The sequence below is a fragment of the Chelon labrosus genome, assembly GCF_963514085.1.
Source record: "Chelon labrosus genome assembly, chromosome: 5".
In the NCBI taxonomy this organism is placed as follows: domain Eukaryota; kingdom Metazoa; phylum Chordata; class Actinopteri; order Mugiliformes; family Mugilidae; genus Chelon; species Chelon labrosus.
The window spans coordinates 7,638,015-7,657,388 of NC_140341.1; the positions used below are offsets into that span (position 1 = coordinate 7,638,015).

General features: G+C 42.4%; 1 protein-coding gene across 1 annotated transcript; it reads right to left on the minus strand.

Moving 5' to 3' along the window:
- Positions 1-1,139: 1,139 nt before the first annotated feature.
- On the minus strand, positions 1,140-19,237 carry LOC311488805 (interleukin-1 receptor-like 2). Its single transcript, XM_084545653.1, has 9 exons — positions 19,114-19,237; positions 13,744-13,821; positions 7,988-8,240; positions 6,774-6,966; positions 5,237-5,408; positions 4,906-4,968; positions 4,043-4,175; positions 3,791-3,936; positions 1,140-1,859 (listed from the first exon to the last, which is right to left on the minus strand). Exons 2-9 carry the CDS (start codon positions 13,817-13,819, stop codon positions 1,747-1,749), a joined length of 1,149 nt encoding a protein of 382 aa, XP_084401779.1. The 5' UTR covers positions 13,820-13,821; positions 19,114-19,237; the 3' UTR covers positions 1,140-1,746.
- Positions 19,238-19,374: the final 137 nt, after the last annotated feature.

Here is a 19,374-nt window from a genome sequence, read left to right on the forward strand (position 1 = left end):
AATATACAGGATCACTTTGCTTTATTCTTCCATTTCCTCCTGTTAACGGCTCTTGTACTAGTGCGAACGATGTGATGCATAACCCAAACACTCTCCATTAGCTACTGTTGTTGAGTCTTGGAGAAAAGGATCTTCCACATTTTCTTGATATGTTACTTTAATGTCACCACATCTTGTACATTACACAGTTATGGACCTTTTTCAGTTTAATTTGTTCCTTCAACGCCATTTCCAGTAAGGGTACTTTGTAGTTGTATTTGAGATGTAACCTTGGCTCGGAGTGTACAACTCATCTCTGTGTGGAGGGATTCACTACATGACACATTCGGGAACCCACAGTCCCTCTCTCTGGTTCATTTGACACTCATACCTGACTTTGTCTTAAGTTCAGCCAGGCGGTTTTCTCAGGATACACCGCCCTTATGCTTCTGACCGGCATATAATACCGCATCTCCTTCCAAAACCTGGAGGAAGAGGAGAGGGACGGTGATGACTGTGAGTCCTTTCCAGCTTTACCCACATCGTCTCTCCACCTCATACACGTCCTCCTGCTTTGACTTGTCCTGAGGTTCTTCCACCAACACACCGCACCCTACTTCTTTCTCAGGTGACGCACTGAATCTGGGAACAGAGCCAGCTGAGCCGGGGTGATCTCTTCCAACTCAAACAGAACCACCTGTAAAGCAGTGTTGCATTAGAACCATGAGCTTTTAACCATGATTATGTTTGTCAAATAATTTTCTGTCTTTTGAGGATCTAGATGCAACAAATTGTGTGCTGTGTGCGTTTGGAAAAAGTTGACCTTGGCACTGGATGTTCTTGGGTTGACGAAATGCATAATTTGAGAAATGTCCAAACCTTTGCATACGATGCAAGCATAACATGATGCTTAAACATTGGTTCCTGACCAGAGCGTTGAGGCAGTTGATACTTCAGTGCTGTCTTTGCCATGTTTGGTAACTTACCCTGCCCGGGAAGGGAGTCACGGCCTTCTAAGAAGAGTTTGTAGTCACGGGTCTTTTCCAACACTTGAGGCACAACACTTGTGTGTGAAGGGCAAAACTTTCCACTTCCTCACTGAATCCAAAGGTGTAGGGCTGTGGATATGCTACGTAGGCGTCGTATAACTTTCCGTCCATGTCTGACGTAGTATAAGTATATGTTAGTAGTTTTTACGTCTTTCCCCAACGACATACAACATGACCGAAATCTTCATCTAAATAGAAAACTAATTTTCCTTTTGTGTGATTCCAGTTTCTTTGACTTTCTTTCTGCCCACCAAGTTATGGAGGTTTTTGAAGACTTCACATCAGTAGGCTTTAGCAGCATGTGAAAGTACAGTCTAGAAGTCTTTCTGTCAGCAGATGATATTTCATCTGAACCTGTGCAGGCAGCCTTGTGGTTTGTTTCCTGTTCCCATCGTTGACACAATGCGGTCAGGTACAATTCTATTTGTTGTGATGAATGTGTGGGTGCTGGCTATGTACTTCCTTGCAAGGCGAAAGCATCAATGTGGGTTTTTCCGTCTTCCGTCACACTGTCAATGGTTTTTTTTGTTTGTTTGTTTTGTGGGGTGGATCATTATAAGAGCAAATTACTAATCACAAACCCGGCTGTGTAGTATTACCTTTGTTTGAGTAGAGGACAGGAACCACAGCACGATGTTTATTTGTTTATTTGTTTATTTAAAAAGGATCCCCATTAGCTGGCGACAGCTAGTCTTCCTGGGGTCCAGTCAGTAATATTTTACGATCTCAAGTAAATGGCAATCCTAAAGATACAGTAGACGCTGACACAGATGATGAAGAGAACCATCACACCACCAAGCACTGTCCCGATGAGCAGTAGGATATTTGGATCTGTAAGGATAAGCAACAAATAGACCAGACATTAGTGATGTGAAGGAAAAGGCTGCACGCCAGTTGAATCCGCATGCACCATTGAGTGTATGTTAACATGGTGGACATGACACAGCTCCCTACGAGTTAAACCAAAAATGCTTTGATTGCCCCCTGGTGGTCAGCTGCAGTAAAGTTCTTACGTACAAGAAAAATCTAAGTAAACGTCAGTATGCAGTCAGACTACATCAAAAGTCCCATTCCAGTCATACGGTTGTGATGCCCCTGTGGGCATGTGTGGGTGTGGTTTCATTCTCTGAGGCTGATTGCAATAAATCGGGGCACCTGTTACCAGTGCCCAGTAGTCTTTGGCTGCCACCACTCTCTCAGTATAAAAGAGGGGCTGTGTGAGGGATCACGGCCCTCCAGACTGACTTACTAACTCCTCTCTGTTTCCCTTCCGCAGGTGCCTTCGGTATGGTTCCCAAGTTGACCTTTGTTCATTGTTTAAATAAATAAACAACCGTTTCTTTTTTTGGCAACTGACGTGGTGTGTCTCCCTTTTGTTGTGGCCACTTGAGCCAGGTCATAACAAATGGGGGCTCGTCTAAACTAGTGAAAGTTTTTTGGGAACATCAGGGCGCAGGGTGCCGCTGATTTGGTCCAGCTGGGTGCTGGTTTTGGGTCCTCTGTCTTGGGAGATGCATCACGTGTATTGGTTTCCAGGAAGCCGTATAGTGCCGGACGGTTATTGGGTTTTTGGGTGTGTCGATCAGAAGGTAAGTGTTACTGTTTTTGATACGCTTTGTGCAGGAATTTCCCCGTTAGGCCGTAGTGGCGTTTACCCCTTTGGGTTACGTCAGGTTTGTTGTTTTCATAGTGTTGCGGCAACGTGGCTAGTGTCAGCTGTTTTCGGACAGGCTGTCTCGGGGACACATCCGTGTGATGTTGTGGGATTGCTTGCATGCAGGTTGTTTCACATATCCGCCGGTTTCTCTTGCGTAAATACCCGCCACCAGCTGCATGAAGACTAGGGGTGAGTATTAGTTAATTTTGGCTAGGCAGTTAGGGGGAAGTGTTCCCGTTGGGTGGATGGTTTGCCCATGCGTGTCGGCAGTTAACACTCTACTGTCTGATTGAGTTAAAGTTATTATCATGGCTTCGTTGGCTGCGTTTTTTGAGACATCTTCAGAGGCATTCATTAATGGTTGGAAGAAGGAGCAGTTAGTCAAAATAGCGCAGCATTATGGCTTTGAGGTGTCAGCGAGCAAACGTAAGGATGACTTAAAGAATGTAATCTTCTTGGCTTTGGTTGAGCAGGGGATCTTGCAGAAAAGGGAGCTTGGTGCTGCAGAATCTGAGTCTACGCCGGTGTCCGCGCCAGCGATGGCTCAGATGTTGGGTTTGTCGTTTGAGCAGCAAAAAGAGATGTTGGTCATGCAACTTGAATTAGAAGGCAGCAGGATAAGGAGAAGGATAGGCAGCTTGAGATTGAGAAGTTACTTGAATTGGAAAAAAATCTCCATAGCATAGAGAGGATGAAATTGGGGCTTACTCTGCGATTTGTAGCGAAGCTAATTTGGGTTATGACATGGTAAAATCGGCCGTATTGAAATCATATGATTTGGTTCCCGAAGCTTATCGTCAAAGGTTCCGAAATTGGGTTATGGGTGACGAGCAGTCCAACGTCGAGTTTGTCCGCAATTTAACCTCCCATTTTAAGCGGTGGTGCGCAGCGGCACAGGTGAGCAATTTTGATGATCTTGCAGCACTGATCGTGCTAGAGCAGTTTAAAAACACACTTCCACAGCGCATTGCCATGTATGTGAGTGAGCAGAAGCCCCCCACCACATTTAAGGCAGCCGAGTTGGCTGATGAATTTGTGCTGACGCATAAGACAACCCAACCCAAAGTAACAGATTTAATTTGGGAGGCATACATTGTGACTTTACCTGCTGGTTGGAGAATAAAATAGTTATCTGGAACGCCTCGCTGACTGTACACTCGACAGGTGTAGTTGACGTTGAAATCCTCTTCCCTCACCTCCGAAATCTTCAGCAGCACCTCTATGAACACACCATTCCAACTTTCACGGAACCTGGTGACAACAATCGGATGAGTTGGAAGAAAGATTATGTTCAATCTTTATGTACCCTGAAAGCGTCAAATGGAACAAAGGAAAAAGGAAAGATTAAGGTGCTGACTGTGGTTCTGATGTGTAGATACGTTTCGAGGAGTTGGTGTCGAAAATATTGCTTCCGACCCACCAAATTACATCAACGAAGGGTCTCCCAACACCTGGAATAAACACCAGGCACCTCTTGCTGAACTCGTAGCCTAAACATACACAAACAAGAACACATTTAACTCAACAAAACATTTTCTCTTAATCTATAAACCTAAATTTAACCGTTCTAAATATTGTATGAATAGATTAGAGCTCAGCAGACATTCAGACACATGTAAGAAATGGCAATGAAAATGTGAGACTCTACAATGTACATCGACCAGTCATAATATTGTGTAGGTCTCCTTTCTGCCTCCAAAACCGTTGTGACTCATCAGAGAATGGACATGGGCCTTCTGAGGGTGTCCTGTGGTGTCTGGCAACAGAATGTTGTTATTGGGGGGGCTTTGAGGGGGAGGGACATCTGTGGATCATCCCACAGATACTTTATCACTTTGGGATCTAGTGAATTTGCTGTTCTTCATGTTGTTTTATTTGTTTTTTTTTTTAGTTGTTCCTAAAGCGTTTTTGTGTGTGTTTCTGTGTCTGGCTGCTGCCATCAAGGAGTGTCATTGCTATGGGGTGGGGGTGCCTGGTCTGGTCTAGGTGGGTGCTACATGTCTAAGTAACATCCACACCAATAAATGCCAGGTCCAAAGGTTTCCCAGCAGAACATTGGATTGTCACAAGATGGTCAATGTTCTTCACTTCTCCTGTCGGTGGTTTTAATGTTGTGGCTCATCGGTGTATAAACTCCACTTTCAATAAATCAACTATGGGTTTGAAAGAAGAGTGAATGCTTTGTACAGTGATAAATAATCCAGTAATACAGGGCCTTACCCTTGCGTGCCTTGATTATTTCACCGCCTGGCTCACGAACTTGTGGAACCATAAAGTACTCCTCTGAAAAAGACAGATAACATCAAATACAGTAACGGAGAGAGAGACTGGCTAATATGGAAATATGCAGTATGCTGGATTATAATGCCACATAATCCCACTATATAGTTTACAATAATATGAATGACATTGGCTGGCCACAACGTTTGATTTTAATGCTGCTCTGTAGTAGTCTCTCTTAATGACGGTTATTTAGAAAGTGCACTCCAGTGTAGGATCAGTCGGTTAATGAAACAGTTCCTCTCTTGTTAGTATTTATCTCCAGTCTAACCTATGACCGATGCTTCGATGGTCTCTGACACAGTTCCCGTGATGCCACCGAGGCTGAATGTCAGAGTACAGGAGTAGGGGTGGTTGTCTTCACGTTCCACGCTGTTAATCATCAGTTTGGTTATATCCCTATAGGTATACTTGCTTGTCCCATCTGGTATGGGCTCACAGCCCTGGATGAGGAACAGAAAACATAAATACATTAAGTTGAAATAGCTGAAGGAGTTGAAGTTGAAATAATGGCAGTATATAGCATAGACTGTATAAATATAAACAATATGTCCCCACCTGTTTTTAAGGTCAGGCTTAAGACTTTCCTTTTTGATCAAGCTTATAGTTAGGGCTGGACTGAACCATCCCTTAGTTATGCTGCAGTAGGCCTAGGCTGCTGGGGGACGATGCACCAAACACATGTCCTCCTTCTTTCTTCTCTCTGCTCTCTCGCATCCTCCACTTTCTTTTCTCTGGCACAGAGCTCTTGCCCTCTATCCAACAAAGGTTAAAAAAAAAGGCAACTGGACTTGTACAGTTTTTTTGTTTTTTTTTGAGAAGACGTTTCACCACTCATCCTAGTGGCTTCTTCAGTTCTAGGGGACAGATGGGAAGTCTGATGTTTAAATAGGAACTCCTCCTGAAAAAACTACTTGTTATGCTAATAACCAGAAACAGGTGCAGCTAATTTCCAATTGTCCCCCTCCTCTTCCCTATGAATGGTGCTCTAACGACTCTTGTCCGTCAGAGGCTCCAGTGTCAAGGTGTGAATGAGATTGAAACTTCTTGGGGACAGAAGTTAAAACTATATTGTAAATAGATGGCAGATTAAACCTCAGTCCATCTCCTCTGTTTAGTGAAGGTTTTTCCAGTCTGACATAGATGGCTTCCTTTACTCCTCTTTCAAACTATCTGTCTTCTCTGGCTAAGATTTGGACGTTGTTATCTTCAAAGGAGTGTCCTTTGTCCTTCAGATGTAGGTAACCAGTAACATGGAGGAGGTGAAACTTATGACCTATACTGCAGCCAGCCACCAGGGGGAGCTCTAGTTGTTTTGGCTTCACTTTTGAGGAGCTGTCCACTGAGCATCTTTATGCAGTCTATGGTATATAGTAATTAAACTCCAGCCTGGTGTAGCTGCACTTAATTCTAATCAGAATATTAATAAATATATTAGCTATAAGCTTTGCTGGAGCATAATCAGTTCCTAATGGAGGGGTTCCAGACCAAGTTTCCTCTACAAAAGAAATTTTAGGACAGGGAAGTTCATCTGGCTTCTCTGCTACTAAAATTTAGGAATAAATTTGGTATAAATAAAGACAAACTAAATCTGTCTTTAATAATGTGTTTCATAGTAACATTCATTATTTAATGAGCACCAGTGTTGCGTCTTACACGTGCTACACATAGTAAAGCATCTACCTTAATTTAAGATCTTGCATAATTAATGACACTTGTGAACAGACTGGTGTAATATTCTGGTATAAACTTTGTAGATTAGTAAATGTTTAATGTCAGTTCTCAACCGGAATTTCCCCATTACTCACTCTGTACCACGTTAGGGAGTACTTAATGTTGTAGCTGTCCAGTTTACTGATGTAGTCCCTCAGAGGGCACATCAGGTTGTCTGCAACTCCATATGTAAGTGGCTGAAAATGTTTCCTCGGCCTTCCACATTCTCCAACATTTGGCAGTTCCACCACCAGCATTGTGGCCTGAATGTAGCACTGAGAAGGCGTCCTGTTGGGGGAAAAAAAATAAATAAAAAAAGGAAACAAATGTATAATTAATGATATCGGATAGTCTATAGCTCATCTCTAGCTTTGAACGTCTAACCTCAGTGAGTCTATCTTTATCTGTCGCTCTCATTGCTGTTTAGAACGTGTTTGTGTTTAAATATTTCTTTTTCCTTTTTACTTCCTCTGAGAATGAAACTGTTCAAACTCACGACAGGTTTGTAGTAGCTATTGCGGTATTAGAAAATCCAGAGCAATGGTGACTAACCCTCTTCAAAAGTTGTGAAAAAGATGAGTAACACATTAAACTAGTCCCATCACCACCCCATAATATGTCTACATGTTTATCTTGTTCGTAAAAAAAAAATCAGATGATCACAGCAGCTCAGCTTATATTCACTAACTGAAAGCATAATTAGCAGCTTTTTGTCAGGATTATACTTTAAGCTAAGGATTTAATGAGGCTAAAAGCACATTTTTATTCATATATGCATATTTGTCTTGCTCATTTCATGCTTTTCCAGTTAAATACATGTAAATAACTATTTCTAACCAATTTATAGTTTTTGTACATATTATGTGTTGTTCTGTTTTTTTGTTCTTTAAAAGCCTCTTGTTTGCACATCATGCTGAAGTGCCTTACATTTAACCTTAGGGACCAATAAAGTTTTCTGAATCTGAAAATTATATAGGGAAAAGAACCATAGAATAGGCCGGTGGAATTATTCGATGGGTAGAAATTGGCATTTTGGTCAATTTTGTGCATTGTTGACTGCATTTAATTTCATTTACGTACAGTAACTGTTGTGTTGTCTTATTATGTTTCTTCCAGTTTATTGGTGGGTCGTAATTTCTTCCACATATCTCTAATCATAAATCAAAATCATAAGCATTAATCTATCTTATTATAACGCCATTTTTTTTACTAGCCTTCTATCAAGCCCTTATTACGTGACTGGCGAAAAGACAGTTAGATAAACTTCGTAAACTTCCTGGCATTTCCGTCTCTACAGATGTTACCGTACCTCAGCAGGCACACATATGTCCCGTCGTCGTCCAGCGTTGTGTTGAGAAACCACAGCGTCTCCCCATACACTAGAACTCCACCAGTCTGGTTGCTCATTTCTTGGCCTGTCTTCGAGTTGTACCAGGTGATGTTGTACGGGACGGCGGTGAAGTTGAAGACGTCCGGAGAGACCAGGGTGCTGTTTAGCATAGCCACGTCCCCGGGTACAGAGAAAACCCTCTCAAACTGGAGCCGGTAGTTGGTACAGTTGTCTGCAACGCAAATCCGTGGAGAATGGAGCATTGTCATTTACTCTGCCGTTTAGACCGACGAAGAACAAACATGAAAAATAAAAACAATCTTGATAATTTCTACAAAACCAGTGTGAGGCAGATTGCTGCGTTGTGTACAGCTAATGTGTTGTTGTGCAGGTTCTATGCCCATCCGAGCCACTTCACAGCCATCCAAACATTTTGCCTCTTTTTATGATTTAAATGCAATTTTCCCGACTTTTAACATTTTGCATCACCCAAAATCAGTTTCTTTACTTGAAGGAAATTAGTGTGAGACTTCAGAAGAGCTTGCACCTATCAGAAATACTGACGGCTCACAAAACTATTACCACAAGTTAATGCGCACCATTGGCCAAAGAGGGCAATAGAGTGCTGCTAAACAGACTGGAGATGCTTTTTCTTTTTGTTACTTACATATTACTGAACTTTTTTTAAGTCTGTCTGCTCTTCATGTTTTAATGAGCACAAATCCAATGAAACAAAAACAACCTTTAATGTCAATTTGATGTTTCATATAGCCTTAATTTACATGAAGTTATTTTTTTTAAATAACTTTAAAAATTCCTCAGCTAATTCTCAGTATTACATTGCCCAACAAAATCATTTGAGCTATATTTGAGTATATATAGCTCAGCTGCATGCATAGGTTACTGCATATATGTTCCATAGTACCAAGGTTAAAATAGTTTTGGATTTTTCATTTTAGTTTAGTTTTTATTTCGTTTTTCCCTTTTTCCCTACAATTCAGTTAATTTTAATTAGTTTTTAATGTGGGTTTGCTAGTTTTTATTAGTTTTTATATTTCCAAAAATGCTTAGTTTTAGTTTAGTTTTTATTAGTTTTGGTATTAGTTTTAGTTTTTTCATACTTTGGGTTATTTGTCAGGTGCAGCATTCAAAAAGGTCAGGGTGAGTATTGTATAATAAAATTCAACAAAAGATACGTTTAAAAAATTATGTATCTTTTGAGAGTTAATAATGACTGACTTTTGGGTGAACTATTCCTTTAATCCAGGGGTGCCCACACTTTTTTGGCTTGCAAGCTACTTTTAGAGTGACCAAGTCAAAGTGATCTATATAAGTCAAAGTGATCTATCTATCTATATCTATCTATCTATCTATATATATCTATATATCTGTATATATCTACAGCTGGATAGTCGAGCGTTTAATGACGTGGACTACCACACGGGAGGGCAGGGTTTGAAAACTGAAGGGGTTGACCTACCAGAGGGGAGCATAGGTGATATCTAAGACAGCTACAAGTACCTTGGTATCCCACAGGCTAACGGAAACCATGAGGAAGCCGCAAGGAAGTCAACCACAACCAAATACCTCCAGAGAGTGAGGCAGGTCCTGAAAAGTCAGCTGAATGGCAGGAACAAGATCCAAGCCATCAACATGTACGCAATACCGGTCATCAGATACTCCGCTGGGATCATAAGCTGGCCAAAGGAGGAGATAGAAGCCATAGACATCAAGACAAGAAAGCTCCTCACCAATGAGAAGACCTACCAATGGCTGGAAAAGGCTGGACTCAGAGACAGCACAGAGGCACTGATCATGGCAGCACAAGAACAGGCCCTAGGTACAAGAGCCATAGAGGCCAAGATCTACAAGAGTAGATCAGATCCAAGGTGCAGACTATGCAGATGCCCCTGAAACAGTCCAGCACATAATAGCAGGGTGTAAGATGCAAGCCGGGTCAGCATACATGGAGAGACATAACCAAGTGGCTGGAATAGTGTACAGGAACATCTGTACCCAGTATGGAATAGAAGTACCCAAATCCCAATGGGCTGCACCACAGAAGGTGGCTGAGAACAACAGGGCCAAGGTGCTGTGGGACTTCAGCTTCCACACTGACAAACAGGTCCTGGCTAACCAACCAGACATAGTGGTGGTAGACAAAGAGCAGAAGAAGGCGGTGGTGATAGATGTGGCGATACCAGCAGACGACAACATCAGAAAGAAGGAACACGAAAAGATTGAAAATTACCATGGGTTGAAAGAACAGCTGGAACAGATGTAGAAGGTCAAGGCGAGCGTGGTCCCCGTGGTAGTAGGAGCACTCGGGGCAGTGACCCCCAAACTGGGGGAGTGGCTCCAACAGATCCCAGGAACAACATCAGAAGCCTCAGTCCAGAAGAGCGCAGTCCTATGAACAGCTAAGATACTGCGCAGAACCCTCAAACTCCCAGGCCTCTGGTCGAGGACCCGAGCTTGAGGATGACACAGATACTGTCAGCTAGCTTGGAGGCTACACAGCTAGTTTGGAAAACTAACGTTAGCTGTGTTGTTATTGTGCATGCAACCTGTGGCGAGTCTGTCGACTTTTGTAGATTAATAAAAAGTAATGAGATTTCCGAGTCTTGTTTTATAGCTCTCCTGTAATTTTCTTTTTTTTTAAAAAAAGTCTCTGACATCGTGTTGTCCAGCCGCTTGTTTCATGCTGACATTGCAGTGCAATTACTCCTCAAGATGTCACTCTTGCTGCATCTTATGCCGCTCTCTCTGGCATCAGGCAACATGATTGAAAATAACAATCATGTTGCATCATTGCATGTTTGCGTGCGCAGTTGTGCCCTCAGATTTTATTTATTTTACTCAACACGCATACTCCCTAATGATGAAATAATTAGGCTATATCATATAATTTTATATATAAGTTATATGTCCAACATTTACTGTAAAAATGGGAGTGATGGAGGGGGGGGGTGGCAGTTTTACAGGGGGCATGATTTTGATCGTTTTTATCCCCCCCCCCCCCCCCCCCCCCAACTCGACTACTGGGTATATGGGTCTATGTTAATTTTTTGGGGCTACTTATGATGTGCTGCCAACTCCCCAGAACCTAAACCAGTGGGTAGGTGAGGATGCTGCCTGCCCACTGTGTACTTGTGTATGCACACTTAGCCATATTCTGACAGGTTGTAAGGTTAGTCTTTCCCAAGGACGCTACACCTGGCGTCACAACCAGGTACTGAAATGTTTAGCAGCTGCAATTGAGGAAAAACGGGTGAATGTAAATTAAAGGTGCAGTAGGCAGGATTGCGAAGATCCAGGACTTAGCCAAAAAATTTGAACATCGACAACTTCTCAGTCCCTCCCCACTTTCCGCTAAAGCCCAAAAAGGTCTCGCAAGCCCCTCCCCCCACAAGGGAGAGCTGTGCACGATAGAGCGCGTGCATATTGGCCCTGGAATACTGTGCACGAGCAGAGAACCGAGAGAGAGCGAGTAAACAAACTAGCATGGAACACACCGACGTAACAACAACAAAATAGTTTTTATAATACCCTTCGTTATTGCTAAATAATTTTAGGTCAAAATATTTAGCAATAGTCAACTTTAGGACAAAACCAAGGTTAGGATGTTTCTGAAAGTAGCCTACATCGGTGATGTTTGCTATCAGTAACAGTTAGAAGCATTCATTGTGGCGTTTTATTCCACAGTTTAGATTTATCAATTTGCTATGTGGTAGATATATGACCGCTACCTGTTGATGTGGTTAGACGTTTGAGAGTGAAGCTGAGGCACAGGCCTCAGACGAGGATTACGTCCCGGCTCCTTCTACACGCCCACGGACAAGTGGTGTGAGGTGGTGGAGGGAGGGGAGGGCGCTATGAAATGCGTGTCCATGAGCAGTGATTGACACTCTGTTAGACACACCCCTGGACGTGATTGGTGCATCTGAACGTGGAGCGGTGGATGTCTTGCAAATCGCGCTACAGGCTCTAGGTGGGGCCAGAGGAGCCGAATTTTTTTTTAAATGACCTGCTTCATGCAATTATACTTGAACATAGGGTCAGTTTCAGCAAATATGACAGAAAGTTAGTTTTATAAAAGTTGCCTACTGCACCTTTAACAGAGAGAATAGACGCATTAAGTTTGTACGGGAGGGAGAAAAGGCTAGACTAGCAGGCATCAGGCATAACACAGGATGGCTAAGAGTAGGAGGAGCCTGGGAGATGAGGGCAGATTTAAATGGACAGCTGGTTATTCCAACCGAGATAACTAGCACCCGTCTACGGCCAGAACTGCTGTTGTCGTCTGAGCCAGCGAAAGTAGTCTATTTTATAGAGCTGACTGTCCTGTGAGAAGATAGAGTTGAGGAGGCTAACGAGCGTAAGAGAGCCAAGTATGCAGAGTTAGCAGCAGATGCAGAGCAGAATGGCTGGAGAGCTTATGTCCGCCCGGTAGAAGTGGGATGCCGTGGATTTGTGGCAAAATCGGCGATTGCCCTTCTGAGCGAGCTGGGCATACGGGGAAAAAGCCAGAGGACTGTGGTATGCAACATGTCTCGGGCAGCAGAGAGAGCGAGTGAGTGGCTCTGGACACGTAGGAGGCATGCTAGCTGGGGAGCTGGCTAAAGGTAAGGGTGGCTGCGTGACTTCAGTATGTTTGCAAATCATTATAGATGTGGTTGATTGGTCCGTGTTTCAGCCCACATCAATGGGGCGAGTCACGGTAGATTTGTTTGTTTGTTTCGTGGTTCAGTCCGCATCAACGGGGTGAATCACGGTGGATTTGTTTGTTTGTTTCGTGGTTTAGTCCACATCAACGGGGTGAACCACGGTAGATTTGGTTGTGTCGTGATTCATAAAAGGACTAGGCTAATTACTGAAATTTTAGTTGTTGTCTCATATTAATGGTAAGAAAAACAGGGTTTTGAAAACCCCAATGACATGCTGCATACTGCTGTTGTTTAGGCCAGGTTCCTGATGTCTTCATGTTGCTTGGTAGCTATGGTTAGCTGCTGAGCGGGACATACAAGCCAGCAGCGTTAGGTTAGCTTATATTTCACAAGGTTCGAATTATCTTCTGCTGCTCTGTGGGCCTACAAGCCAGCAGCATTTACTTAGTTCATTTAGATTGTAGGTCAAGAGTCATATTACATGACTGTAGGTTTGTTAGGGTTTCTCAGTTGGACAGGGCTTCTAGATGTGTTTTGCCTGGGATTTTGGCACAAGGGATTGTAACATCTAATCCTGTGTATTAATGAATATGATTAATAGTATGATGATCAGGCAAAAGGAAAAATGTGGGGAGCCAGCTCTCACTCGATGCGAATCAGCTCTTCTGATTCACTACCAAGCATCGGCTCTTAGGAGCCTCTTTGGAGCGTGACACATCACTACTAAAAGCGCCTTAAGTTTTACTGGCAGTGGTTCGTGCTTTTCTTGGCGGTTTTATTCCTCTATTTTTGGTCTGCTTTTCAGATGTCCTATGAGATTTGATGTGTTGAAATCCTTTCTTACAGTACCGCCCTCTTGAAATATCGCCAGCACATGTATTGCAAACTGCATATCGCAAATCTTTCTCTGAGACTGTGAAGTACCCCGACACAACCGACATCTTGTTTCTCCCGAGCAAGGAAAATGCGCGGGCGCCCCCTTCCGTCAGTTGCAGCTCAAAAAAAGCGTTAGTGTATCCCTAGAAAATACACTTCGTTTGATATTTAAAGTAAAACAATTTGACTCACCCTGTACGAATCCTTTACAGATCCCATATAGGCTCAGGAAAAACAATAGGCTTCCTAGCGTTGAACTCAGGCCCATGGCTGGAAAAACACAAATCAACAACATTTAGAAATGAACATTTACCGTAATCCAGGGTGCTACTGTAAAAGAGTTACAGCAACAGACGACAACTTAGTGGAACATTTCTGTCCAGGGACCCTGACAAGTTAAGTGTATCTTTAAAACATGACAATGATCAGCCAAAACTGCTTCTTCCCCCTTGAGCTCTATCTAAGAACTAAAATATATGTCTCTCTGTTCCTCTCTAGTCTTATTCCCGCACTCCCTCTACTTCTCTCCTGAACCTGATGACTAGTGCTCTGGTATTTGAGGAGTTACTATGTGGAAACCCCCGACGTAAGGCTGTGTAATTCCTTGGAACTGGAAGGAGTGTTTGTGCTCTGAACACTGCTTAGTGCAGATCAATGTTCCTGCTCAGACTTTATTGTAAATCCATGAATGGACACTTTAAACTGGTTTCCTCTTTGTCTCGCTTGGACTTGGACAGTGACCAAAGTTACTGTGACTGTGTCAAACTACAGCGTGATATTACTACAGATTAATAGATATGGGATTCTCTGTTAGCTTGACATATTTTACACCAAAAGTGAGCAGTATTGATATCGCTATTGCTAAGTACACCGATCAGCCGCAACATTAAAAGCACTGACAGTAGAAGTAAAAGAAATTAACCATCTTGTGACAATTCAGTGTTCTACTGGGAAACTTTTGGACCTGGCATTCATTCATGTGGATGTTACTTAGACATGTAGCACCCACATAGACCAGACGAGGCACCCCCACCCCTTAGCAATGACACTCCTTGATGGCAGCAGCAGCCAAGAACAGCACAAGGTGTTGACCTGGCCTCCAAATTCGTTAGATCCCAAACTGATCAAGTATCTGTGGGATGATCCACAGAGGCCCCTCCTCGTAAAAGGTCACCACTAACAACATCCTGTTTCCAGACACCACAGGACACCCTCAGAAGGACCATGTCCTTTCTCTGATGACTCACAACTGTTTTGGAGGCACAAGGGAGACCTACACAATATTATTCTTGTGGCAAAGGATTGCTTGTTTTTGGGTTTTTTTCTGAGATAATAAGAAAGTTCAAATGCATGTCACCTAAACAGAAATAGCCATGTAAGTGCTTTGCTGAAATACAAGTCCCAAACCATTTATTTTGCAAAATTCAGATTGTTGTGAAATTTCCTTGGCTTTGTACACCCAGTGAACCAAACCAATCACAACTGTCTCTATTTATAGCCACATCAACCCACAACAACAAAAATCGTAGTCTGGAGGGTTTTGGCAGTGCGGCGGTTGTTTTTATTCTAATTATCACATGCTAACAGAGTTCACAACAATTCTGCTATGTCTCAATGACTAACTACACATTGATTGATTGACCTTCCCACACGGCCTGAATATGTAACTTCTATGCTCAGACTGTATGAATCAGTTGACTGGCCAGCGTTAAACCCCAGACGTCTGGTCACGTTTGTCCGGTGACAATTCCAATAAAGTTGTTTTTGAACAAGACAACAAACTGAGAGAATGTCAGTGTTGCAGAAGTGAGTCGACAGAAGGCCCTTCCTGCCATTTTTCTCTGGAGTGTTTTCTCTCAAAGAACAAGAAAAGGAGCTCTGTTTCCGACACACTCACAGAGGTTTGATATCAATGCCATTTTTAAGACTGTGGCCACAGGCAAGCAGCTGCACAGTCATTGTGACAGTGTGCTGCAGTGACAATGCTGCGGTATTTAGAGAGAAATGTATTTTTGTTAAGGTTTAATTATAAATCCACATAAGCACATTTGAACACCTTGATCACAAGGTTTCATTCTGTTCTGATGCAATGTATCAGAAATGTACTTGATCTTCTAACCACTTCTTTTATCTGGAACTTCTTGATAAATGTTGCTAAACTCATGCTAATAAAAGTGGCTTTCAAGAAAGGGTGAGATACCTGTTGATATTGTTATCATTTCCCTGTAATGCCTGGGATCAAACATCCAGATGCAAAGGTTAGTCAGGCCAGGAGAAGATAGGATGGAGAGGGCAGTATAGAGTGGAAAGGGGAACAGAGGAAAGGATGGAGAGGATGAGAGGCGGGAGAGAGGAGGATAGATAGAGCAGGACAGGGCCATTAGGGCACGGGAGGATGCTATATACTGTAGCACACAGGAATAATAACAGTGAATTGTTTTTGAAAAATCAGCATACCGGTATACTGCTTTATCACCCTCTGGAAACTGGAATCTCCCTTTTAAATGGACAGTCTTTATCAAGATGGCATCTGAACTTAGAATCTGCTGCAATGTTTTCAGCACGGATATAAACTGTAATTAAAGCTGCGAGCAGCGTTGAACGGGCCCTCGCACCCCACGCCCGTCGGGGATGGGCAAGCACGGGGTCACTGCATTTCTCAGGGGATACCCTGGAGTAACAGTGCACCGTGGCATGATGCATAGTCTGTGCAATTCAGTATTTTTCAGAGAAAATCAACAGCTGTGACAGCTGTTTTGAATATATTCTCTCTGTGGCATCAAAGTATGTTAAAACAGCTTCACACACACACACATACACTCACAGACAGACAACCCACCAGAGAGAAATGTAATGGCTCTATCTGCTGGACTGTCAACATTTGAAGTGAATCCATTCACCCTGACAGTAACAGCAGGTCACACTACAAACGCTACAAAATAAGACATTTCCTGTTCTCATTAGGTGGCGCTACAACAATTGTATAATTATTCTCTCTGTGGCATCAAATTATGTTAAAACAGCTTCACCAACTATTACAGGTTAACCAACAAACACACTGACAGACACCAGAGAGAAATGCTATGGCTGCATCTGCTGGACAAACTAGAACACTACTTGAAATGATGATGGAATCAGCAAGACAGTGAATCATTTCACTTTCACAACCAGAAAAGGCCCAAATTTTAACAAAAATTCACTCAAGTTTCACAGTAAGTCATCACCATGAGCTTATGTCTGTCCTGACAAAATTTGAGGAGAATCCAATCACCCTGACAGTAACAGCAGGTCACACTACAGACTCAATACAAAATCAGACATTTACTGTTCATAATAGGTGGCGCTACAATAATTGTATGAATATTGACATATGGATGTGTGCAGTTAGGGACCATTAACAATACTGTAAAGTTTGATGCAGTTTGGACTGAGCACGTTTAATGCAACTTCCTGTTTCATGGCGCGTCATGAAACTTTGAAGGGCCAGAACGGGCACTGCCCTTTGACGTCAAAAACTTGTGTCAGGTTCCTTCGCCTATCTTTCGACAACCTATTTTCAAATTTTGAAGTCAATCTGATAAGGCATCAAGCCTGAGGGCAACCAAGACACAACCAAAGTTTTGTGTAACTATCACTGTTTTATCAAAATAACAGACTTCCTGTTGGGTTTAGAATATGACTCTATGTTATATGTTACATATATGTGACATAGTTCCAGATTTTTAGACGCCATGGCTTAAATGGCTACAGCACCCTTGGCGAGGTGCAACTACGTGCCGCTGAGGTTCTCCCCCTCATAAACTGCTGACTAGCAGTTTGTGGTTTCAATTCCGCATATATGCAGAATTGAAACTCAGATCCTCAGCGCATATCTTCTACCTGCAGTTCAAGCAAAGACTTGCTTGATGACTGCTGTACTATAGGTCACAAGCAGTTAAAGTATTATGTAGCTTCAGTTTGTCGGTTTTATGTCAGAGATCGTCTGGGTGTGTTAAAATCTGCTGGGGGAAAAAAAAAAAAGAAGAAGAAGAATCCCTGACTTCAAAATAATTCATTCTTAAATTATGAATGTTCACAATGTACCAGAAACCTGATCTTAAGTCTTAAGTGCAGTAAATTGTTCTGGCGTTCTCAATACCAAAATTTTTCCAGATTAAATAAATAAAACAAAAGATGCACATACAAGTTGCAGCAGAAGTATTGCTGCACCTACACTCGTTGCAAACTGCTCCAGTATTTTCAGCACCTGTACGCCTAAGGTGGAACACTCTGCATCCGATTCTCATGTAATCCCATTAAGCCGCTTTTTTTTTTTAACCATGTCTGAGGAAATATCTTTAAAATGAATGGTGCAGTATCAGGAAGCACCTCAAATCTGTGGGAATTTTCTAATAGAAATGACAAACCTCAGATCTTAAGAGAGGAAATGCTGTATGTTATGTTTAAATGGCCTTCCAAGAGCAGTCAGAGCTTTCAGGGATATCACTGAACTGGTTTAGGCTGAAGGCATTTAGTTCGTGGAAGGTTATCAAAAAATGCGTGACTTATTTAGCAAAGAAAGGGAAAATGATGGGAGTTACCCTTCCTATTGCGACGCACACAAATGTGACTACCTTGACCGAATGTGAGCTATACAGCGCTGCTTTGCAGTTGACCTGTTTGCCCTGTGGTGGTTTTGTGGTGAGAGGGGCTGTGAGTTTCCAGGCGTGCTTGTTTATCTCTGATTTTTCCACTGCAGCTTTTTTATTATGTAAAGCAAATAAACTTAATTAGATCCGGCATTTGGTGGGAGGCACAAGCGTGCATCGGACTGCACTGTGCCGCATCTCTGAGGATGCTTAAAATAGCAGCAATCAGATAAAGTTGTGAGAAAGTCTGAAAATGATTCTGTAGTAAAGTAATGGAAATACAGAACAAATGAACAGTCATCCTCATAGACTAAACAGATATTCTAATAGATGCTAAATCAACAAACAAAGTACAGTGGCTGATATCTGGAACATTTAGATACAGATGTGGCCACGCATGAAGCTCCAGACCACATGTCGTCAAGGTCAGTCCATGCATGTGCAAAAATGCACGAATGTACAAATACAACGTCAAGGTTCAACAATCGAGGCGAAAGCAGAGAAATTATCGCATTAATTTAAATCGCCTTTAATCTGACATTTTTGATTTTGTATAACGGTCTTTTTTTAGTTGAAGTGCCATGTGGCTGAAACTTAAAGTCACATTTCAGGTACATTCTCTTGTTTATTTGTTGTAATCTGCACAGATCTCTGTATAAAATGTGTTCATTGGATAGAGAATGTGCCGCTAATGTAGTGTAAAAGGAACTATGTTTCCTTTGCGGGTAGAAGCGCAACACACTTCTCTGAAAGTATAAACATTCAACCGTAAATGTTTTTTTGTTGTTGCTGTTGTTTAATCCCTCGCGTTTCTATAAAGGCAAACAGATAAGTGGCAGAGTTCGTATTTTCGAATCAGAAATCAGAAACAAAAGAAATCTTTTCTAGAGATAAGAGATTCTAGATAAGTTATTCCAACGAACGGAGAACTCACCAGGCTGATGTTACGACGGCCCTTCTTTTAAAGCAACCTCAGGTTATATGAAAAGTCAGCAAAAACATCTTTTCTTCACAAAAGATTTCATACGTGTCCTTCCCGGATCCGACTTCCTCTTCTGTGGAGACATGTTGCAATTTCCTTTTCAGGGATTTTTTGAAGGCCAGATGTCCTAGTATGTTGTGCAATAGCAGAGGAGCAGGAGGGGAGGAGGAGGGGAGGAGGCGAGGGGGGGAGCGGCCTGGATTGTGCTGCTCG

Coding starts and splice junctions, on each gene's coding strand:
- LOC311488805 (XM_084545653.1), bottom strand. CDS start 13,819: ATGGGCCTGAGTTCAACGCTAGGAAGCCTATTGTTTTTCCTGAGCCTA. Junction 8,241..13,743: donor CTGTAAAGGATTCGTACAGG/GTGAGTCAAATT, acceptor TTTGCGTTGCAG/ACAACTGTACCAACTACCGG. Junction 6,967..7,987: donor ACATATGTGTGCCTGCTGAG/GTACGGTAACAT, acceptor TTCCCCCAACAG/GACGCCTTCTCAGTGCTACA.